Genomic DNA, 23,714 nt, shown 5'->3' with positions numbered 1-23,714 from the left:
AAGCTGCTGGTGCCGGTGCTCTCTGTCCCCAGCAGGCAGGGAGCCGCGGCTCCTCTTGAAGCCAGAGAGAAGCCGCAGCCCCACCCCTGCCGGGGACAGAGAGCACCGGTGCCCGCAGCCCTGGAGTTCTCTGTCCCTGGGAGGTGGGGAGCCGCAGCTCCTCTCCCCTGCTGGGCACTAGGCACCAGGGGCACTAGACGGTGCACCTCAATGCCCCGCTTTGGGGACCACTGAAAACCTGCCAGATTTGAAACCCCGCTATACCACGACCCCACATTTAGCGCGATGGGATTTTTTGGACCCCAAAGGTTGCGTTATAGCGGGGTTTCACTGTACTTCGGTAGGGAGACAAATGGATAACTTTTAGTTTGGGTAAAGAAGGTGTTCACACCCAACCTTCGCTCACAGATGTCAGAGGCAGCAACTTGCAGATTAAGACAACCTGACTAGCCTGGTTCCCAGAGTTGACCCTTTGGCTCACCTGGGAGAGGAAGTGCCTTGTTTAATAGCCCCCTTTTTGGATGAATAATGGAGAGCTATAAACAGTTTCTGAAGAGGGATCCCATCCCATTATCCTTAGTTGGGACAATGGTGGCTCCAAAATTTGCTTTGCAGGAGGAAAGAAGGAAAAAATAAAGGAGAATCTTCAGCCTTTCGGAAGTGCTGTGCCGAGTCTTCATTTATTCACTCTGATTTAAGATTTTGCGTGCCAGTAATACATTTTAATGTTTTTAGAAGGTCTCTTTCTATAAGTCTATAATATATAACTAAACTATTGTTGTATGTAACGTATTGCTCCTTGTTCTGCCATCTACCACCACTGAGAACAGCTGAGCTCCATCCTCTTTGGAACCCCCCCTTCAGGTAGTTGAAGGCTGCTATCAAATCCCCCCCTCACTCTTCTCTTCTGTAGACTAAACAACCCCAGTTCCCTTAGCCTAGGGGTCCCCAACGTGGTGCCTGTGGGCACCATGGCGCCCGCGGGGGCATCTATATGCGCCTGTGTCCTGGCCAGCAGTCTAGCATCCACCGAAATGCCACAGAATTTCTGCGGCATTTCGGCAAATGCTCAACCACTGCCACGGTACTTCATCTGGCGCTCACCAGATGAAAAGGTTGGGGACCACTGCCTTAGTGTCTCCTCAGAAGTCATGTGCCTCAGCCCCCTAATCATTTTTGTTGCCCTCCGCTGGACTCTCTCCAGTTTGTCCACATCCTTTCTGTAGTGAGGGGCCCAAACTGGATGCAATACTCCAGATGAGGCCTCACCAGTGCCAAATAGAGGGGAATTATCACTTCCCTCGATCTGCTGGCAATGCTCCTACTAATGCAGCCCAATATGCCGTTAGCCTTCTTGGAACAAGGGCACGCTGTTGACTCATATCCAGCTTCTCATCCACTGTTATCCCCAGGTCCTTTTCTGTAGAAATGCTGCTTAGCCAGTCAGTCCCCAGCCTGTAGCAGTGCATGGGATTCTTTTGTCCTAAGTGCATCTCATCAGATTTCTTTTGGCCCAATCCTGCAACTTGTCTAGATCACTCTGGACTCTATCCCTACCCTCCAGCATATCTACCTCTCCTCCCAGCTCAGTGTCATCCGCGAACTTGCTGAGGGTGCAAGTCATCTCACCATCCAGATCATTAATGAAGATGTTGAACAAAACCAAACCAAACCACCAATACCCCTTACTTTAGCACCTTGAATTTTCTTTGGATTCCCCTCAACCAAGTATTTTCTAGACCGAGGTGGGGAACTTTTTTTTTTATCAGGGGCTACTGACCCACAGAAAAAATCAGTCACGGGCCACACACAGCCCTGTGTGGAAGTGCGGAGGTTTGGGGCTTCCCCTAGGCTCTGGGATGGGGCCAGAAATGAGGGGTTCAGGGTGTGGGAGTGCGCTCAGGACTGGGGCAGAGGGTTGGGCTGCAGGCTCTGGCTGGGCGCCACTTACCTCAGTTGGCAGCACAGTAAGGCTAAGGCAGGCTTCCCCCCTTGCCCTGGCCCTGCGCAGCTCTCAGAAGCAGCCATGCTGTGGCCAGGCAGCTCTGTGCAGTAAGCGCTGTCTGCCCCTGCAGCTGCCGCCCCTGTGGTTCCTGGCAAATGGGACCTGCAGGGTTGGCACCTGAGCGCAGGGGTAGGACTACGTGGACTTGGAGCTTTCTTGATCACCCCATACTTAGGGGCCACAGGGGCAGCTGACGGACTGGCCTAACACCCTAACTTCCCCCCGCAGCAGGGCGAGCCAGCACTCGCAACTCCAGCCCTGTGGGGGGGTCACTGATGCTCAGGGCTCCCGGCCCACAGTGCGGAGACTTGCCGTGGGCCTGCTTAAATTAAGCAGGGGCCGGATCTGCCCCATGAGCTGGAGGTTCCCCACCCCAGTTCTAGACCAATCCTGCTTCATTTGTGCAATGTAAAAGATACAGCCCAAGCCAGTACACCTGGAGATGCTAGGGAGAGTAAAGTTTGCAAACAAAATAGCAGATCCGTTGAGTGAGATTGTGTTGTATTGCACCCATCTGCGATCAGGCTCTAGCCCTGGGCTGGACAGAGGCATAAGAAATATGGAACCAGCCAAGCCTTTTCTAAACACGTGCAGAACACCTTTTGGGATGTGACACACTCAGCATCTTTGGCCTCACCGTAACCATACTGTAAAACGGAGCAGGGGAAGGGAACATTGACCTCACAGAACCTCTAGGACAGTGGTCCCCAACCTTTTCGTCTGGTAGGCGCCAGACGAAGGACCATGGCGGCAGTCAAGCATCCGCCAAAACGCCGCCGAATTTCTGCGGCATTTTGGCCGTGACACCTCTCAATGACGTCGCTTGTCGGCGGCAAGTGGCGTCATTGAGAGACGTCGCCGCTGAAATGCCGCACAAATTCGGCGGATGTTTGACTGCCGGCCAGCACATAGGTGCATTTAGATGCCCCCGCAGTTGCCATGGTGCCCGCGGGCACCGCGTTGGGAACCCCTGCTCTAGGAGGTAGAGGTTTGTGCTGATATCACCTCTCTGAGCCTGTTCTCCCAGGCATGGAGTTCAGAGACTGACTGTGGAATTCCTCAGACTCTCCTCACTGTGCAGAAGTCAGTGATATGACCCCCAGGGCTCCCCCAACGGTACACGAAATAACTTGTCACACACAGCCCCAGGATGGACTATAAGGCACATTTTTATTTTAACTTGTCTCCCTCTCCAGTCCACACAGCAGCTCTGTACCTTGGTAAGGTGCTCCCTGGCAATGACGGCCACGTGACAGTAACTGCACTTCTGTTGGTTTAGGCCTGAGTCCCAGCCAGCGGAGACCCCTTGAGCTCTAGGAGACTCTCCCGCCAGTCAGAGCACCACAGTTTTGAGCAGGCTTCTCGGCAAGTTGTCACCAGGCGGCACAGCTGAGCACTCGGAGTTTTCAATTGCTCTGCCACAGCAGGACCAGTGGGGACAGCCGGGGTGACCTTTGTGACCATGACCACAGCCTTGGTAACCACCTACCCGTCACAAGGATAGAGGAGACACACCATTAGCAATGCTGAAAATAGCGTTGAGACAGTTCCAGCTGCCGGTGACTTCCGAGTGTGCCCCCAGCCGGCTGACAGCAGGAGAGAGCCCTGTTGAGAGGGCATGGCACACACAGCGTGGTGCTCCCTCTTTGGGCTGGCAGGGCCAGAATCCTTCAAACACACGGGGACAAAACACGAGGTGACTACCTTAGTAATCCCCAACAAAAAGCTATTAATAGATTCATGGAGTCCAAGGCCAGAAGGGACCATTGTGATCATCTAGTCTGAGCTCTTGTAGAACACAGGCCAAGGAACTGCCCCAGAATAATTCCTAGAGCAGATTTTTTAAACAAACATCCAATCTTGCTGTAAAAATTGCTGTTGATGGAGAATCCACCATGGCCCTTGTAAACTGTTCCAGTGGTTTATTACGCCTGTGATTAAAGGGAAATTTTTTAAAATATTTTTATGAGGCCTGTGTGTGCCTCAGTTTCCCCCCATATGTTGCATTGCTACCCACTTGGGGGGTGGCGGAGAGAGGATTAAGTTTGTTTTCAGGGCAGATTAAGAGACAAAGGTGTGTGTGTCACCTCCCTGCCTGGGTGAAATGAACAGAGCAGGGGTTCTCAGACTTCATTGCACCACGACCCCGTTCTGACAACAAAAATTATTACACAACCCCAGGAGGGAGGGACTGAAACCTGAGCCTGCCTGAGTCCCATTGCCCCAGGTGAGGGGGCCAAAGCTGAAGCCCAAGGGTTTCAGCCCTGGGTGGGGGGCATATAACCTGAGCCCCACCGCCCTGGGCAGTGGGTCGTGGGCTTTGGCCCTGGGCAGTGGGGCTCAGGCTTCAGTCCTGGCCCCAGTAAGTCTAACACCAGTCCTGGTGACCCCATCAAAACAGATTCCAGACCCACTTTGGGGTCCCAACCCACAGTTTGAGAACTGCTGGAATAGATTTCAGTGGTAGCCATGTTAGTCTGTATCAGCAAAAAAAAAAAACAAGGAATCCTTGTGGCACCTTAGAAACTAACACATTTATTTGGGCATAAGCTTTTGTGGGCTAGAACCCATTTCATCAGATGCATGGAGTGGAAAATACAGGAGCAGGTATAAATACATGAAAGGCTGTGGGTTGCTTTACTAAGTGTTAAAAGAACAGAATTACTTGTGTTGTGCACTCCTGTTCTTTTTGTGGATACAGACTAAAACGGCTGCTACTCTGAAACCCTTACCAAGCGTTAAGTCAGTCTAATGAGATAAATCAATTAACAGCAGGATACCAAGAGTCATTTAGGCACTGGCTGAAACTGATCCAGATCAACAAGGTGTCTAGAGAGACAATGAAAGTTCCAGTGACTCATGATTTGACACTCAATAGCAGGAAGCTCTGGCCAGGAAGGCTGTGAACTGCGCACGGCCCTGCCTGGAGAACAAAAGACAGATGTGTCCAGCAGGAATAAAGAGCTAGCTTCTGGAAGAGGCTAGGAGCTCTCTACTGGAACTGATGGAGGAAGTGAGAGAGCGAGAGCCTGGAAATGGAGTTCACTACATCTTGGTTGGTCAATTGCTCTGGCTTGACCAGAATGGATTATGCTTTAACCTTTATTGCTCCGTGCTAACCTAAGGACTTCCAGTGCTTTGTTCCAGGTGACTAATAAACCCTATCCTGCTTTGCAAACACTGTTTGGGGTGTGACTGCAAATACTGGCTGCGGTGCATTAGTCCCTGAAGGGTGTACCAGTCTTTTCCAGGAGTCTATCTCAGCTGGACTTGCTGACCGTACTGGAGCCCAGAGGCTCAGCCTAGGAAGTGGGGAAGCTGCAGGGCCTACCCTTCAGGAAGAGTGGGGCCTCTTGGGGATCTGGCACACTGACAGGGCTCCTCCAAGAGACAGTATAAAAGCTGGGGGGTAGCACAGATCCTGTAGAACCGTGATGACACCCACTGTTAAGAAACGTACACCTTCTTGTTCATGCTCTTTGCACTGCCTGCGATGTATCACAAACCTTAGCTCTGCTGAATCCCACCGTGCCAGCCGTGCCAGCCTGTACCACCCTCTGGACCTCACGGACAGGGAGTGTGCTCCTGCCAGAGCTGTCTACATGCCAGATATGGGGGACGGAAGAAGTCATTTCTACTTTTACAACAGGCAAACATGAGTATTGTCCAGGGCCATGGAAACCAGCTTTGATGAAATGAGTGACCAAGCTGAACTCTTGAAAGAATGTTCTCAAGAGGCCCCAGGGATCATGTATAGAGCATTCCAGCCCCACAAGATCAAGAGAAGCAATGCTGAATATTTTGAACATTCTATTAGAGCAGAACTGTTTGCACTTTCTCTATCCCTTGGTCATGGCCCGATTCTACCAGGCAATATGTACTCATGCTCCTGCTGACCAGTGGCACTCTGGTGTGTATGCTGTGACTGAAGTGGGCCCATAGTGATTATAAACACAGTGGTACGTGAGAGGGGAGGGGATGTGACAAATGCTCTTGGCTCAAACAGTTTTGGGAGAGCTGTTTCAATTTTAGTGGGAGTTAGGCAACACAATACCTGTGAGTATCTACATGGGAAACAAATATTCAAAAATGGTCTTTTCAGCCTAACAGAGAAAAGTATAATATGATCCAGTGGCTGGAAGTTGAAGCTAGACAAATTCAGACACACAATATAGCATACATTTGGAACAACTGTCATGACCAGGCGGTGGGCGGTCTGACCCAGTGGTCAGAGCGGGAGTTGAGAGCCAGGCAAGGTCAGATACTGAGAGATCAGAGTCCGAGATAGGCCAGAGGGAAAACTGACAGTTAGGTGCCAGGAGGCAGGCAGAGTCAGGCTACCAGGAGATCAGAGTCAGGCAGCAGAAGCAGGTAGTACAAAGGAAATAGTCTTAAGCAGAGCCAACCCAGTTGCATGGACAACTTCCTATTCCTGTGCTGTTTAAATACAAGCAAGGACACAGGACCCCTTGAGTTCCGCCAGTCAGATCCCAGGACGGGAGTCCTCTGTCAGAGTTCAGCTTCTAGTTCTGGTGACTGTTAGCAGTCAGTGGGTGGCATGTCTGAACTTACTGGTGCTTAAGAGCCCTATGGACCAACATTCAAGACCCATGGTCCCTGACAACAATTTACCAAGGGTCATGGTGAATTCTCCATCATTGGCCATTTTGAAATCGAGATTGGATGTTTTTCTAAAAGATCTACTCTAGGAATTATTTCTAAAAGATCTTCTCTATGGCCTGCGTTACACAGGAAGTCAGACTTGATGATCACAATGGTCCTTTCTGGCCTTGGAATCTATGAGGATCTGGGCTTTAGTGCTCACCTGGCATGGTCCCACCGCAAGCGCAGCGAGCGGCTTTCTGGCCTCCACTGGAGCAGAACGTGCAACAATGAAACAAGCCCTGGTGTTTGCGGAATTTGTTCTTCACAGTCAGAGTGAATGGTGAGCCCTGCAGAGCAGAAGAGAACAGAGAGGCAATCGTGTGCTCAGCATACCCTGCTACTGTAGTAGGGCACTGGAGGGTGTCAAAAGTACCAAAATTTTAAAAAAATTACTAAGGTACTGCTAGCAATTACAAACCAGTGAACCTGACTTTAATACCAAATCTGCTAAAGCAGAGGTTCTCAAACCGTGGTCCGTGGACCACCAGTGGTCCGTGAGGTGAATTCAGGTGGTCCATGGATAGTTCCCTCTAAGGTGTGAGCACGAGAGAATGAAGGGCCACCCACCTAATTAGTAGAGATGTGCAGGTGTTGCTCCACTAATTAGATACCTTGATCCTGGAGAAGATGCACAGTTAAGGTGAGGTGGTGGCCTTAGGGGGAATAGGAAGTAGGTAGGAGGGGGCAGTGGAGTGAGAAGAGGGGTGGGGGAATTTGGGACATGCAGGGTTGTGGTGGCCAGAGAAAGAGGCAATTTTCCCCAGCTCCAGGGCTGCAGCTGCCAGGAGAGATGGCCCTCCTTCCCAGCCCCAGCTCTGTAGCTGCTGTGGTGGGGAAACCCTCCCCTCCTTCCCAACCCCAGCTCTGGGGCTGCGGTGGTGAGCAAGAGCGGGCACATTCATTGCATTAGAAAGGTAAGACTACTGATATGAAAATATGTGCTGTGTGTTTTTACTTGTAGAACAAAAAAAGTTTATTATTAAGGTTTTTTTATATAGCGCTTTACAATAGGAAACATTTGGAAAGATCATTAAGTGGTCTGCTGAGACCCTCAGCAATTTTCAAGCGATCCGCGAAAAAAAAAGTTTGAGAACCACTGTGCTAAAGGAACAAAATGCAAAAGGGAAAAACCAGCATGACTTCCACAAATGAAAACCCAGCTTCTGTAATCTACTAGAATTGTTTGAGCAAGTCAAAATAGCAGATAAAGGAGAACTGATGATCGTTTGTTTGGGCTTTCAAACTCCCTTTGACAAAATCCCTCAAAAGGCAATTAAAAGCTTGGTAGTGATAATGGGTAGATAATTAGAAAGGGAATCAGCCAGGGCTGAGCAGGCAGCAGGAGGCAGACCAGGGAATCAGCAGCGGGGAGGTGCAATAGATCAGCGGTGAGCTTGAGTATCATGGGAGTTCTGAGAGAGGCCAAAGCAGGCTGCACCAAAGTTGGAAGCGCCAGGATTGGAGTGCTTTCCAGGAGGCGCTTTTACTGGGAGAGACCAGCAGGTGGGGGAATGATTTTAACTAGGTGCTGTGAGCATTGGGAAAAAAGCAGGTGCAAGGGATGAGTCAAGTTCCTCAGTTCCACTGGGAAGAACAGGGCATGCAGATGGGGGACTGATGGAATAATACCTATTACATAACAGAGAAGGAAGAAAGCATCTGGGATTAGAGCAGAAGGAGCTAGGAGGTGCAAGGGTTACCGATGGGAATCGCTCACTGGGCTTGACTCACTATTGCCTTGCCCCTTATGCAAGTTCTCAAACTGTGGGTTGGGACCCTAAAGTGGGTCGCGACTCCATTTTAATAGGGTCGCCAGGGCTGGCATCAGACTTGCTGGGGCCCAGGGCCAAAGCCCAAGCCCCACTGCCCGGGACCTGAGCCAAAGCCAAAGCCCAAGCCCTGCTGCCTGGGGGCTTCAGCCTGGGTGGCAGGGCTCAGGCTTTGGCTTCAGCCCTGGGCAGCGGGGCTCAGGCTACAGGCTCCCCACCTGGGCAGAAGCCTTTGGGCTTGGGGTTTGGCCCCCACACCAGGGGCAGTGGGGCTCGGGCGGGCTCAGGCTTTGGTCTCCCCTCCTGGGGTCATGTAGTAATTTCTGTTGTCAGAAGGGGGTTGCGGTGCAATGAAGTTTGCGAACCCCTGAGCTACATCAATCACAGTGAGTTGTAAGGCTACCTGTACATGCTGTCCTTTGACACAGATGCAGACAGTGTATGTGCCCAGCTCCTCAGGGATGTAGGAAATGTGGTAAGTCCCATCCCTCCTATCACACACACTGGGCTTGATTATACTGTAAATACAAAAAGAGAAGGAAGCAAGGTCAGTAACTTGTAGAAAATTGATCTAATTGCTAATCACTTTGTGGATTAGATTAATAGGAAGGTTCTTACCCCATGCCTCAGTTCGGGGATCTAAAATGTACATGTATAAAAGACCCCTGAATAATGATGCATGTGCTGTAGATTTCATACACATACCTGCTATCAGAGGCCACAGTACCATATGAAGGAGATCAAAGAAAGTCAGTTATACTGTAATGATTTGCAACAACTCAGTGAGTACTGAAAGAGGAGAAGCAGAAAAACGGTAGCAGAGGGAGAAAGACAGATGCAATGTCAGAGCATTATCTGGACTTCAGACAAGAGTCTTCTCTTTCCTACTTCATGGATGCAAGAGGAAGTGGCAAAGCTCTCGACCTTAAGAAGGAAAACTTGAGCTTTTTCAGTTCCTACTGGCAAAGGCTAAGGGTCCATTTCTCACTCTTACTGGGGAGCTTGGAAAGCAGCAGGGCCAGTCCAAAAGATTGTGCTTATGTTGCAAGCTGTAGCCACTGCAAAAAAACCCTGCTCAGAGCTGTATCATCACAGTGCTTGGATATAACAGTGATGGGCAACATAGACCACACAGGAGATAAAGATTGGGATGGAGACATCACCTGCAGCCAGTATGGAAAAGCTGAAGCTTTCATTGAGGAGACCACACCATTCCTCTCCCTGACAAGCATTCACTGTTCCACTCAGTCATGGATGTAACGAACATCAGCACTGATATTACTCAGTAAGTCAGCAGGTTTGGATAATCCCTATCCATAAGTTTAAAAGAGCTGGCCGAAGAGCTTGCTAGACCATCAATGTTGATTTTCAATAAGTCTTGGAATATCAAGGAAGTTCCAGAACACTGGAAGAAAGCTAATGTTGTTCCAATATTTAAAAAGAGTAAATGGGATGACATGGTTAATTATAAGCCTTTCAATATGACAGTGATCTCGGGCAAGATAATGGTGCAGCTGATATGGGACTTGCTTAATAAAGAATTAAAGGAGGGTAATATAATTAATGCCAACCAACATGAATCTATGGAAAATAGATTCTGTCAAATTAACTTGACGTATTTTCTGATGAAATTACAAGTTTGGCTGATAAAGGCAATAGTGTTGATGTTACAAATTAGACTTCTGTAAGGCATTTGACTTGGTACAACATGACCTTTTGAACAGAAACTAGAAAGATGTAAAATTAACATGGCACACATTAAATGGATTAATAACTGGCTAACTGATAGGTCTCAAAATGTAATTGTAAACAGTGAATCATCCTCAAACAGATGCATTTCTAATAAGGTCCCGCCGTGATCAGTTCTTGACCCTACGCTATAACATTTTTATTAATAACCCAGAGGAAAACATAAAATTATCACTGATAAAGTTGCAGATAACACAAAAATTGGGGGAGTGGTAAATATGAAGAGGACAGGTCACTAATATAGAGTGCTCTACATTGCTTAGTAAGCTGAAACAAGCAAACAATGTGTTTTAATACAGCTAAATGTAAATGTATACATCAAGGAACAAAGAATGTAGCCTATACTTACTGGATGGGGGACTCTGTCTGGGGAAGCAGTGGCTCTGAAAAAGATTTGGGGGCCGTGGTGGATAATCAGCTCAGTGTGAGCTCCCAGAATGATTTTGTGGCAAAAAGAGCTAATGCAATCTTTGAATGCATAACTGAGCAGGAGTAGAGGTTATTTTACCTCTATATTTGGCACTGGTGCAACTGCAGCTGGAATACTCAATCCAGTTCTGATGTCTCCAATTCAAGGAGGATGTTGATTAAACTGGAAAGGGTTCAGAAAAGAGACTCGAGAATGATTAGAGGACTAGAAAACATGCCAGATAGTGATAGACTCGAAAAGCTCAATCTATTTATCTTAACAAAGAGAAGGTTAAGGAGTGGTTCAATTACAACCTGTAAGAATCTACATGGGGAGCAATATTTAATAAAGAACACTTCAATCTTGCAGTGAAATAACACAATCCAATGGCTGGAAGTTGAAGCTAGACAAATTCAGACTGGAAATAAGGTGCAAATTTTTAAATGAGACTAATTAGTCAATTTAACAAGGATTGTGGTCGATTCTCCATCACCGACAATTTTTAAATCAAATTGGATATTTTTCCAAATGATATGCTCTAGGAATTATTTTAGGGAAGTTCTATGGCCTGTGTTATACAAGAGGTCAGACTAGATGATCACAATGGTCCCTTCTGCTCTTGGAATCTCTGAATCTATTAATTATCTCAGACCATGCTCTTGTAAGGATCATTTCACCCTGCAGAACTGTCCCCCAGGACCTGGGACAGCAAGGCACATGCTGTCTCAGTGGGATTGCTAGCAACTCTATTTGCATCTGATATATGAGTGGTGGCAGTGCATCATTCATGAGACATATGGGCCCAGTTAAACTGGTACACTCTTGCTGCTTTGTGACACTCTGCAGTTAATCAGGTTTTACAGCTGTTTTGAATCACTGAAGTGGCACAAAGCAGCCAGAGTAAACATTTAAATCAGACCCTACAACTACTACTACCACCATCTCAACATGGAAGAGAGAATGGGAGAAGAACTGGGGAAGGGAGCCAAGGAAGGGAGGGGACAAAGACAGAGAGGAGATCATAGGAAAAATACACGAGAAAAGGAAAGAAATCTCATCCCATAAGATAAGAGGCATTGGAAACAAGTGTCACTTCTCAGGGCATATCTACACTACAAAATTAAGTCGACCTACAGATGATGCTCTGTATCAGAGGGGTAGCTGTGTTAGTCTGGATCTGTAAAAGCAGCAAAGAGTCCTGTGGCACCTTATAGACTAACAGATGTTTTGGAGCATGAGCTTTCGTGGGTGAATACCCACTTCGTCAGATGCATGTAGTGGAAATTTCCAGGGGCAGGTATATGCAAGCAAGCCAGAGATAATGAGGTTAATTCAATCAGGGAGGATGAGGCCCTGTTCCAGCAGTTGAGGTGTGAAAACCAAAGGAGGAGAAACTGGTTTTGTAGTTGGCAAGCCATTCACAGTCTTTGTTTAATCCTGAGCTGATGGTGTCAAATTTGCAGATGAACTGAAGCTCAGCAGTTTCTCTTTAAAGTCTGGTCCTGTAGTTTTTTTGCTGCAGGATGGCCACCTTAAGGTCTGCTGTAGTGTGTCCAGGGAGGTTGAAGAGTTCTCCTACAGGTTTTTGTATATTGCCATTCCTAATATCTGATTTGTGTCCATTTATCCTTTTCCGTAGAGACTGTCCAGTTTGGCCGATGTACATAGCAGAGGGGCATTGCTGGCATATATTACATTGGTGGACTTGCAGGTGAATGAACCGGTGATGGTGTGGCTGATCTGGTTAGGTCCTGTGATGGTGTTGCTGGTATAGGTATGTGGGCAGAGTTGGCATCGAGGTCTGTTGCATGGATTGGTTCCTGAGTTAGAGTTACTATGGTGCAGTGTGCAGTTACTGGTGAGAATATGTTTCAGGTTGGCAGATTGTCTGTGGGCAAGGACTGGCCTGCCACCCCAGGCCTGTGAAAGTGTGGGATCATTGTCCAGGATGGGTTGTAGATCCCTGATGATGTGTTGGAGGGGTTTTAGCTGGGGACTGTATGTGATGGCCAGTGGAGTCCTGTTGCTTTCTTTCTTGGGTTTGTCTTGCAGCAGGAGGCTTCTGGGTACATGTCTGGCTCTGTTGATCTGTTTCCTTATTTCCTCGTGCAGGTATTGTAGTTTTGAGAATGCTTGGTGGAGATTTTGTAGGTGTTGGTCTCCGTCTGAGGAGTTAGAGCAGATGCGGTTGTACCTCAGTGCTTAGCTGTAGACAATGGATAGTGTGGTGTGCCCGGGATGGAAGCTGGAGGCATGAAGGTAGGCATAGTGGTTGGTAGGTTTTCAGTATAGGGTGGTGTTAATGTGACCATCACTTATTTGCACCGTGGTGTCTAGGAAGTGGACCTCCCGTGTAGATTGGTCCAGGCTGAGGCTGATGGTGGGGTGGAAGCTGTTGAAATCGTGGTGGAATTTTTCCAGAGTCTCCTTCCAATGGGTCCAGATGATGAAGATGTCATCAATGTAGCGTAGGTAGAGAAGGGGAGTGAGTGGACGAGAGCTGAGGAAGCGTTGTTCCAGGTCAGCCACAAAAATGTTGGCATATTGTGGGGCCATGCGGGTGCCCACAGCGGTGCCACTGATCTGGAGGTATATATTGTCATCAAATTTGAAATAGTTGAGTGTGAGAGATGATGCTCTGACACTGCTGTCGACTTACAGCCACTGCTCACTGTGGTGAGTCACAACCTTCCATCAGTGGTTTGTGTCCTCATCAGCAGCACTTCCACTGACTTAGGAGAGGCAATGTGGGAGACTGAGGGCCCAGGCTCTCAGCTCTGATTGGAGTTCCTTGTCAGGAGCCCAGCTGCTCCTCCTACTCTCGGCTCCTGCTCCCTGCCAGGAGCATGGCTGTTTCCACCCTGCTCTCAGCTCCCCGCTACCCACTGAGAGTAGGGCTGTCTCCCTGGCTCTTGGCTCCCTGCTGGGAGTGGGACAGCTGCCCTACACTGCTCTCAATGGGGAGCTCCACATCTAGAGCCTGGGCTCCAGGTGGGGAGTGAGGAGCCGGGCATGGGGAACCAGGCAGCACCCCAGCTGGGAATGGGGAATTGGGACCCCTGGGACAGCCTGGCTCTGAGCAGGGAGTCTGAGCAGCAGCCCGGCTGGGAGTGGGGAGCCCCCACCCGCTGCAGGGTGACAGCGGTTTTCTTGTCAAGTTCATAGCTCCAGCATGGAGTTATGAAATTGACAAGAATTTTAGCCAACAGCCATGTTAAGTAAGGCAATGTCTACACAGACACTGCATCACCCTAGCTACACCGATATAAGCCCTATGGCTCTCATAGCAGTGGAGTCATAATGTCAGCATAGTATGGCACTTATATCGGCAGCAGCAAGGCTGCAGTGCGTTCACTTACATAACTGAATTGCTGTAAGCCACCTTACATCGACCTAACTCTGTAGTATAGACCATGCCTCAGTCTCAGAGAGTAGCTGCTTGAAGAAAAGCCAGTTAGGAAGCAGCAGGCACAAGAAGGGCAGAGGGCTGAGTCATCTAACTTAATAACCAAGATGTGGCCTATGACTCTTATCTTTAACATTGTGACCCTATTTTTGATCATTACTGGCAGGTGGTTCCTTTATTAAATTAACCCAATTCCGGTTTCACAGGGAACCAAGGTGGCGAAAATCCCAGTGAAATCACGAGGTAGTCACATAGGAATTGCCATATGCAATCACACTTGTGGTCCAACTAGTCCAGTAGCCTGTCTTTGCCGGTGGCTAGTACTGTTCTGCTTTGAAGGAAGATGCAAGAAACCCAGCAGCAGGCAATTATGGAACAGCCTGCTCGGGGGAAATTTCTTCCTAACCACCATTAATTAGAATTGATTGTGCCCTGCCCCATGACCATTTATAATCTTTCCGAAATCTTGGTTTGGTTTTCCCCTATTGATTCGACTGAAAACAGTCGCCTACCTCACTTCCTGCCATAAGTGTTGCTTTATGTTACTACATAGCAGTTATGTCTCACCCTAGGGGTGACGGGATTTCAGCAGTGGATGAAGTGATCATATATACACAGAAAGGAGAAATCATGCTAATATGACTTCAGACACCTCTGCCCCAGACAAAATTACTCCCCTCTCTCCCCTCTAAGCATTGTGGTATACACATCTCATTCATCCTCATTAATGTAGAGTGCAGGAGGAAGGACTGAAGATGTGTCCTCTGACAATGCTCCTTGATCAACAGATAGCTATGTATATAGTGTTGTTTCCCTAGCCTTTATCTGATTTTTGACTATGCTGCAACTGTTGTGGTGTTGCCCTGTATCAAGGCATAAACCCCATCACAGACTATATATGGCAAAAGCTGGAGTCCTGAATGCTAATTGATCTTATTCTTCCCTGTAACGGAGAGCTTTAGCATCAGGGCACCCAAACAATGGCCATGTGTCACGGAGTCACCGGGCGATGCTCTGGAACTGCTCCCCACCAAGCCAGTCAGGACTTTGGGGAGCCTCCTCTCCCTTGGAGCAGACTTGTTCAGGGCAAGAAGCTCACACAGCTTCACCTCCTGGGTCTCTCCTTGGAGCATTTAGCATCCTCTGCCCCTCCGTGCGCTTCCCACAGCGAGTCCACCCCAGCGGGGTCCTGGGGAAGCCACCGGGTTCTGCACCCCCACTTTGCAGTCAGACGTGACTCTCAGCCAGCCAGTAAAACAGAGGTTTATTCGATGACAGGAACAGGGTCTAAAACAGAGCTTGTAGATACAGCGAACCGGACCCCTCGGCTGGGTCCATTCTGGGGGGCAGTGAGCCAGACCCCCAGGTCTGCCCTCCACCCTTGACCCCAGCCAGCTCCAGACTAACAACCCCTCCCAGCCCCTCCTCTCTCCTCAGCCCCTTTCCCGGGCCAGGAGGTCACTTGATCCCTTTGTCTCCAACACCTTCAGCTGGCACCTTTGCAGAGGAGGGGCCCAGGCCATCAGTTGCTAGGAGACAGAGTGTCAGGCATTTAGGTGCACTGGCCCTTTGCTCTGCTAGATACTTAAGAACTGCCATGGGGACACTGAGGCACCAACACAGTACTCAGAGAAAACATTAAGAACTTTCCCAGTTCATCACACCATGTTGGCAACTTGCCCTTGCTTGTACCTAACTTGCATAAATTGGAGCAGATTACATTCTTAAAAGTGACCCGCAAAAGCTTTTTTTAAATTGGGCTTGTGCCCTTTCTTGCTGCTTTTTGATTCCAAAGATGGCCTCAAAGCACCTTTCAAAAGACATTTTTTTGCTTGTGTTTTTGTCTCAGTAATACCTGGAATGTCAAGTTTGGGCTTCTCTGGTTTTCATGGGAGGCTTCCAAGCTTCCTTTGAGCTCAGTCACCTTAACTGAAGGACAGAAATTACTGATGCTTTAACAAACGCATCCTTTATACAAAACGTTAATCACTCATTTAATTTAAATAGGTGTTAACAGAAACAAAATTGTCCTCGTTCTCTGTTGCCCTGGATCATGTGCAGACACCCACTGTGCAGTAGGTGTAAAATGCTGCCAGATCAGAGTGATTTACACCCACTATGCCTTTAAAAATGCCCAAATATTGTGATAAAATCCTTGAGGTGGTAGCTCAGTTTTAGAGCTCCATAAGGTCATATTTAACCTCAGGGATGCACTTGGGCCCACAGCTCTTGGGTGAAGCACCATTGCGCCATTCTCCCTGTAAAATCTGGCCTGCCCATGGAAGCTCTTTACTTACAGGGGACTGCAAACGTGGAGGTACATAGAGACAGGGATGAGAAAGCCTGTAGCAGAGATTTTAAAGGAAGACAGGAGGCAAACAAAACCATTCTGGCCATCTCAGGGAAGGTACCAACCAGTCCTTCTTGTCTTTATGGATAATTGTGACCCGGATGGGCTCTCCTCCTCTCCTCATCTGCTCTCCCGATGCATCATTACACAGCAGAGTAAAACTGGCCAGCTGCTTCTGACGGGCACTGTGGAGATCTGAAAGATAGAGCAAACTGTCCCTTACTGTTCCAAACAGGACTAGGAATAGATACACCTGACATCAGCCAGCAGCTTTCCAACTCCCAACCTCCCCACTGTACTTCACCCTGTCTAACTAGGATTTTATAAGGTTTCCCTTTGCTTAGCCCCTTGAAAAGTAAAACCAAACAAGTGTGCCCCGACTGGAAGGTGCAGCTCAGAAGTGGGCTGTACGCCCCTTTGCAGACCCTTGTTTTGTGAGTTTGACTGGCGATTGTTTCAGTCCTCAGAAGAAGTGCTGTTCTAAAATAGGCTCAGCTCTGAAGCGAACACTGTGACAGCTGAAAAGAGCCAGAGTGCAAGGACACTCCAGCCTCATCCCCTTACCCAGCTACACCCCCAATATACACCCTGTCTCTGCACGGCAGGGCGGGATACAGAGCCATTCCACTGGTTCTACAGAAGTACGATTTTCCCCTGAGATGGAGATATTCTCCAATGGCCGGTACCACTGGTTTTCCAGTCCCTTAAGGCCATTGTTGGTGTAAAGGGGCTGCAGCACAGACCAGGGCTTTTGGGGTGAGCTGCCTCTATAGGATGCTGGCCTTGCACACGAGAGGCTTTTTGATTGCAAAGGGCTGGGACAGTCATGGTTCTTTTCCTCCCTTTCGCTGACAAGAGTTTGTGTGTTACAGCTCACAGGCCAGAGGATCCTAGACTAAGGAACACAACCCCAGACTTACCAGTGTAAAATAATAACCAGTCTGCTTCAGGAAATGTAATAGCAGTTATTTCTTCTTTTAAAAAGTAGTGACACTAGAGATGTACAGTGAAATAAACCTATGGGATAGGGATAGCCTAACTGCTGTCCAGGACCCAGTACAGCTCTCTTCCCCATCTTTAATATGGAGACGGGGACTGCAGATGACATGTCCCATCGTGTAATGTGACCTTCTACTTTGATCAAGACAGAGCATTGCCTACTGGGAACTGTCACCTTGGCAGGCCGCATTTCCATCTGTAGTCAATATGGAAGTGGCAGAATGGGACAAGGAACCTTTCTTCTTAAATCTAGCCCAGGTTATGAGTTAGTACTATCTGACAGAAGCTCAGTGGCCTGCATGAGATGCATCTGACAGTCTCACAAAGTTCTTGGTGGACAGTTGTCTACATTACAATATGCACTAACTGGTCCCCATTGTGGTCAGTTTCAGCACAGGCCAAGGACTACACGTACCACAGAGACTATTGCATGCCCTGTACCTATACAGGATTAACTATGGTCTTTGGTCTCTAGGGCTGCCCCCAGAGTGGTTATGCAGCCCCTCAGTTAAGGAATGACATCTACAATAGGGTTTTGTAGGGTTCACCCCAATCCCTCCCACTTTTATTTTATCACTGGTCTATCAGAATCAAGTTGTCCCCATACCTTCCCCTTGCAGGACACATTTGGCTGGATCAACTGCCTTATTGAGAATGGTCCCAAAAACCTCATAGCCGCAGCACTGGCCAGCCTTTTCATGGGGAGAGAACTGGATCCCATCTTCCACTCCAGGGTGGATGCTATAATCCACTTTATTCAGCTTTCTCAGCCGGCTCGCCACCACTCCCTTGGTGATAAGGATCTCCAAGTCTGAGCCACTGGTCAGCAGGCGCTCAGTGAATTCCACCCCAGTCCTCATGTCCATCAGCAGCTGCTCCAGCTGTGCCTTCTGTAAGTGCAACAGGGTCTCCTTTTGCACCTTCAAGTCTTCCAGCTGCTTCAGCAGCCGGTCCCGGTGTTCTTCAATAGCCCTTATGTATCCATCTGCAAATGTGCGGATCTCCCCAGCCACTGCCTCCACACGACTGCAGATGGCACTGCTGACTCCTTCAATATGGTGTAGGGCCCCTTCTAGGGTGTCCACATGCAGCTGGGTGCTCTTGAGGAGGTCCCGCATGGAATCTCCATGTTTGTGGATGACATTGGCAGTAAAGGCATATGGATGCTGCCGGTGCTTGCCCAACACACAATCCCGGCACACAGGCTGCTCACACTGCTCACAGAACAGCGTCAGCTCCTCTGAAGGGTGGGAAGGGCACAGAATGGACTTCTCAGTCCAGCTATAGCCCTTCAGGTCCTCTAGATCCACCACAGCATGGGAAGCTGTTTTCTTCTGTCTCCTAGAAGGAAGTATAAGAGATAAACCTGGGCTTGCAACATGTGACCCACAGATTCCTAAAGAGTAGTCGATGACCCCCTCACACACCATGCCCTGCATGGACCACAAGCCACAACATATGATACTCCAGCCTGATTCAGTAAATGGCGATGTTGCACGATGGGATCTTTAATCTCCTTGAGTCACACAGCCACATGAAAGATGACATCATCTACAACCTGCCCCCTATGTGCTAATTAGCAGCTGCTCTCTGACTCCCTGCATGCTGACAATGCTGTTCTCAGATGGGAGAATATTATACGAGGACCAGGGGGGTAGCTGTCACACCATTAGTACAGGTAGTCTCTCTTTATAGAGCTGCCAGAAGCAGGGTAGCTGCAATGACCCTAGAGCTCACTGTGATGAGTGGAGCAGGAAGGTGGTGGGTGCCACCAGGTGAGGGCTGGCAGGCAGCAGTATGGAATAAGTTTGCTCAGCCCTGCCTCTTCCATAGATGATTTGGGGATGTCAGGCTCCTTACGTGTCAACCTGGCTCTTTTTACCTGCTTTTTATCCACTCAGACAAAAACTTGTATACCCTTAAAGGGATGATGGGAGATCAGGACCAGGCAAGAGTCAAATAAGGACCTATGGTAAGATACTAAATATTCTTAAATCCAAATGCCATCTCTCTTCTAGACTCAGGGCTTGTACCTGCATAACATAGTTGAGGTGGGGCAGGGCAGATAGCTCCTGGGGCCATCCAGTTGCCAGGCCAGTACCAAACATACGGCAAAACAGTCTCAAGGTTGTTCTATTTTACATTGCCTGCCAACAGCCCCCAGGGGACATTTAGCAGCTGGGGGATCCACAGGGCATTAGGGAGTCCTAGCCATGCCTCCTTCCACTGACCATAAGCCCTACACCAATGGGTGTGAGTGTCCGAGAAGGGATAGGATATGCTAAGATGATTCTATACCAGCCAAAGATTCTCCGATGCAGGGGAAATCCTGCAAGAGACAGTAGAATAGCTCGAGAGCTGCTCTGCACCACCTGAGCAGCACAAAACCGCCACAGGGCAGGGCAGGGCGCTCTGACTTCTCCTTTTGCCTCATTCTTTGAACTCTTCTCTTGCTCTCACTTGTGTTATGTCTGCACAGCTACCTTGTGCCATTTCTGTAACACTCCCTGGATGTCACCTCTGCTGAAATCCCTCCCCGGTACACCAAGCAGCATGGTAACAGCACTCCCACGTTCACAAAACTCACTGGCTCCCTATGACCTAGTTCCCAGTGGTCTTCCTGGGGCCTGATCTCACACTAGTATAGATCGGGAGCAGCTTCACTGATATTAATGGCGTGACCTCAGTGTAAAAGTGATATCAGTAGATGAGACTGGAGTCAGGCCCCTTAGGCTAGATTCTCTACTGCCTTGCACCTTGGTCCTTGGATGGCTATTTACATCAGTATGAAAAGCTGCCGTTCTGGGGCTCAATTCCTTGCCGTCCAATATCTTGTGCAGTCAAATTGGGTGTAAGAGGTTACCCATGTAGAGTGGTGACATTTTGCCCTGGTGTAACTGATTGCACCAAGTGCAGGGCGACTGGGAATCAAGACCCTGTTGCACAGGTATAAGTGTCTACATATGGGCAAGGCAGTTGAGAATCTAGCCTGATTCTTGGTAATTCAAAGGACACTGAAGCATTCTGGCAATGTTGGAGGGCACTAATCAAGGAGGAAACAGGCCCAGAGCGCTACCCCAGCACAGGGAACTTCCCTGGCCAGTCTAGAGCTGCCAGAATGGCTCTAAACCTGATCCTTTTCCGGTCCCCACCAACTCACATGTTCCAGCTGGCCTCACAGATCTCATCTCTTTCCTCCCCTAGCACTGCACTTCTTTGTCTCCTCACACAGTCACACCTCTATTGATGTAAGAACCTCCTTTGCAGCACCTACATCTGTAGCAGCCATCCTGTACTTCTGCCTCATCATCTCTTCAGCTCTTTTCAAACCTCTCCTGGAAACATCTCTCTTCCTCACTGCTGACACCTCTTCAGTTTTCGCTCACTCTACTGAAACTTCATTCTACAACTGCCTTAAATGCTGCAAAGGGAAATTTGCTTGTGTTACAGATACTGGCTGCCTGGCTTGCAGGGTGCTATGAGGATACGTTCATGAATGTTTGTGGGCACTCAGATGGAACAGTGAAAGGAGCCATATATACATGGACAGAGTTGACTGGAAGTATGCCGTGTAGTTACACTAACATCAGGATTTGCTCAACACTACCCTTTTCTCTCGGGGGCTGAAATTTTCCACACCAGTTCTCAAATTCACACAGGTGTAACTTTTAAACATACACACAATTATTGCTTTAAAAATTGCCTTTTTGCAGGCAACCTCAGTAGACAGGTGAAGGACTGATGGCCCAATGGAGGCTGAACTGCCCTCTCTCCTCTTGAGCTGGGGCTCCTCCAGAACAGGGCTGGATAAGAAGCAGGGAGTTTGCACTGCCACTGCCCTGGCTATATCTGCTCTGGGAACAGCAGGTTTCAGTCTCCAGGGCTGTCAATCTCTTATTTTTCTGCTGCACTACATTCACTTAAATGTAAAATAAACAAATGTTTGTTGGAGCATCTACCAAAGTTTGGACTTATTGACCGGCGGATGGTGCCTCTGGACCAGATCTGCCTAGGTAGATGAGTGCAGCTCTCCCACACGGTCCACTCTGTTGTTTGTCCCCACCTGGTCTATGAGGAGGAAGAGAATGTGTGGGCAGGCTCCTGGCAACCGTAGCCACAATGGGCGAGGCACTGTATGATTTTCACAGTTGTTCACTAATTTGGGTGTTTCAATATTTGGGGCCCACCTGATACATCCAGGGCCTGACTTCCAAGGATGCTGAGCAACCACAGCTCCCATTCACTTCCTTTAGAATGGTGGGTACTCAACACTTCCAAAAATCAGGCTCAAATTAGACACCAAACACCTAAGTGGACACGTCTGGCCTAATTGGTAACCATGCATGCGTGGATAGGTGGCACCGTATATATATTACATATGGCTGTGTAAGGCCAGAAACAGCAATGGAGTCTTCATGCCTGGAAGGGCTTGGTTACACATCTGCTCTCTGCCTCTGGTGCTTCCTCCCATACCTGTGAGCCTGGCAGCAGAAGTGGCAGAGATTGGCTCTGCAGGTGGGACAGTGCTTCACGGCTTCCCCATCCACACAGAGATCACACAGCATTCCTGGGTCTTGCGCCTGCAGGGTTTCCAGTAGCACCTCATTCATGGCCAGGTGGTCAGTGGTCAAGTCAGTAATGCCACCTGGCGGCAAATCCACCTCTGTATCACAGACAGGACAAAGGACGCTGAGCACTGGTTGATGATGATTCTGGAACCACGACCCATCTGAGGTAGAGTCTGAATCCTCTGCCTGGAAGCCAAGCACTGAAAAGGGTTCCAGCTGCTCAAGACAGGCCATGCAAAATGTGTGTAGGCAGGGCAGGATTTTGGGGGCCAAGAAGAGCTCTGTGCACAATGGGCACCTAGTTCTGGCTAGGCCTCTGACCTCACCAGGGATTTTGGACATGATTCCAAACTGCCGCTGCTGCTCCTGTGGGTCAGACATCTTCTGAAATTCAGATTATGGAATGAAAATAAAATCCAATCCATGCAATTTATGTACAAAAAGTGTCAGGGCTGCCATGAAAGGGTACAGCATGGCCCTGAAAGAACCCCTCTCACAGCCTGGATGGGGCCTACTCTAGCGACCCTTTCCAAGCATCCCAGTGCAAGTGAGGGGCGCACTTTCACAGCATCTCCGCCAGGTGGGGGAAATGAGGTCGCTCTTGGGGGGGACAGGCACTCTCGTGGTGCCACTGTCAGGTAGGGGATATGGGGGTCACTCTTGCAGCATCGCTGTTGGGTGGGGGTACATGGGGCACTCTGGGGATATAGGGACACTTTTGGGCAGGATGTATGGGATGTGTTTTTGGGTGGGAGCTATGGGGAGCACTCATGGTGTCACTATCAAGTGTACAGGGTTGCTCTCACGCTGTTGCTGTCAAGTGCATGGGAGGTGCTCTCAGTGGGCACAGGGGCACTCCTCTGCCATCACTACCAGGTGGTGGTTAGGGGAGCATTATCAGGAGGCATGGAGGTGTTCTCAGCAGGGGGGCTGAGGATGCTCAAAGGGGGCATGGGAGGTGCTCTTGGGTGGGGGGTACAGCCAGGGCCCTGTCAAGCCGGGATATTGGGCTGCTCTGGCAGCACCGCTGTTGGATGGCGGGGGTACAAGGGCTGTCTTGTGGCACTGCTGTTGGGGGCGGGGGGGATCTCCCAGTGTTGCAGCTGGGCATGGAGTGGGGCCCTTCTTGGGGGAGGCCCAGGGATGCTCTCACGGTGCCGCTGTTGGGCGCGGGTATGATGCACTCTCGGAGCGGGAACAGGGGCGCTCCCGAGGGCGGGGGGCCGAGGCGCTGTCGGGGGAGGGGCCATTCTCGGGGGTACCGGGGTGCTCCGCTCCTGCCTGCCCCGCGCTGGGGGGTCCGGCCCCTCTCACAGGCCGCCCGCCCCCAAGCCCGGAGCGAAACTCACCCAAGGCCGCGCGGCGTGAGCAGGGCCCGGGGGTCCCGTCCCCGCTCGCAGCCCCGGCGCCACGTAACTCAGCCACCCCGCAGCCCCGGGCCAGGCCCTGCTCCCGCCCTCGCCGCCCCCCCTTTACCTCCCTGCAGCGGAGCCCTGGGGCCCCTCAAGCTCCCCGCGCCAGGAGTCTCCGGGGGGAATCGCGCCGCCGCCCCACTTGTGGCAGGACCTTGAGCAAAGTCCCAGGGACGCTGCGGGGCTCCGCCCGCCGGGCTGGGAGAGGCGGGCCGGGGGCTCCGGGAAGCTGGCACCTGCGCGGAGCTTCCCAGGGCGAGCCGGCCGGCTCGGGACCAGCCCCAGTATCTACGACATTTGCCCTGGGGAGACACCCAGGGAGCCGCACGCAGATACCGCCCTCCCCGGGCGCCGAGGGCAGAGCCACCCTGCCGGGCGAGCA

The 23,714-nt window shown here is 49.8% G+C and overlaps 1 protein-coding gene across 3 annotated transcripts; it reads right to left on the bottom strand.

Moving 5' to 3' along the window:
* Positions 1-3,156: 3,156 nt before the first annotated feature.
* On the bottom strand, positions 3,157-23,152 carry TRIM45 (tripartite motif containing 45). 3 transcript variants are annotated; one of them, XM_050942916.1, is made up of 6 exons: positions 21,826-23,145; positions 17,960-18,693; positions 16,419-16,548; positions 8,843-8,957; positions 6,831-6,957; positions 3,157-3,490 (listed from the first exon to the last, which is right to left on the bottom strand). In XM_050942916.1, exons 1-6 carry the CDS (start codon positions 22,299-22,301, stop codon positions 3,339-3,341), a joined length of 1,734 nt encoding a protein of 577 aa, XP_050798873.1. In that variant the 5' UTR covers positions 22,302-23,145; the 3' UTR covers positions 3,157-3,338. The 3 variants fall into 3 exon arrangements, with proteins under 3 accessions (XP_050798873.1, XP_050798874.1, XP_050798875.1); XM_050942917.1 differs by lacking the exon at positions 6,831-6,957 and having other exon boundaries at positions 21,826-23,148; XM_050942918.1 differs by lacking the exons at positions 6,831-6,957; positions 8,843-8,957 and having other exon boundaries at positions 3,313-3,490; positions 21,826-23,152.
* Positions 23,153-23,714: the final 562 nt, after the last annotated feature.

This window comes from Gopherus flavomarginatus, chromosome 1, assembly GCF_025201925.1.
Source record: "Gopherus flavomarginatus isolate rGopFla2 chromosome 1, rGopFla2.mat.asm, whole genome shotgun sequence".
NCBI lineage: Eukaryota > Metazoa > Chordata > Testudines > Testudinidae > Gopherus > Gopherus flavomarginatus.
This window is presented reverse-complemented; position numbering and strand designations above follow the sequence as displayed.

What these genes read in the sequence shown, in the direction of transcription:
- TRIM45 (XM_050942916.1), bottom strand. Translation starts at nt 22,301, where the DNA reads ATGTCTGACCCACAGGAGCAGCAGCGGCAGTTTGGAATCATGTCCAAA. An exon ending in TCAAAGGACAGCATGTACAG is followed by an intron (nt 6,958 to 8,842) that starts GTAGCCTTACAA and finishes TCTGCTCTGCAG; the next exon opens with GGCTCACCATTCACTCTGAC. An exon ending in TTGCGGTGGGACCATGCCAG is followed by an intron (nt 3,491 to 6,830) that starts GTGAGCACTAAA and finishes TGTGACGGGTAG; the next exon opens with GTGGTTACCAAGGCTGTGGT.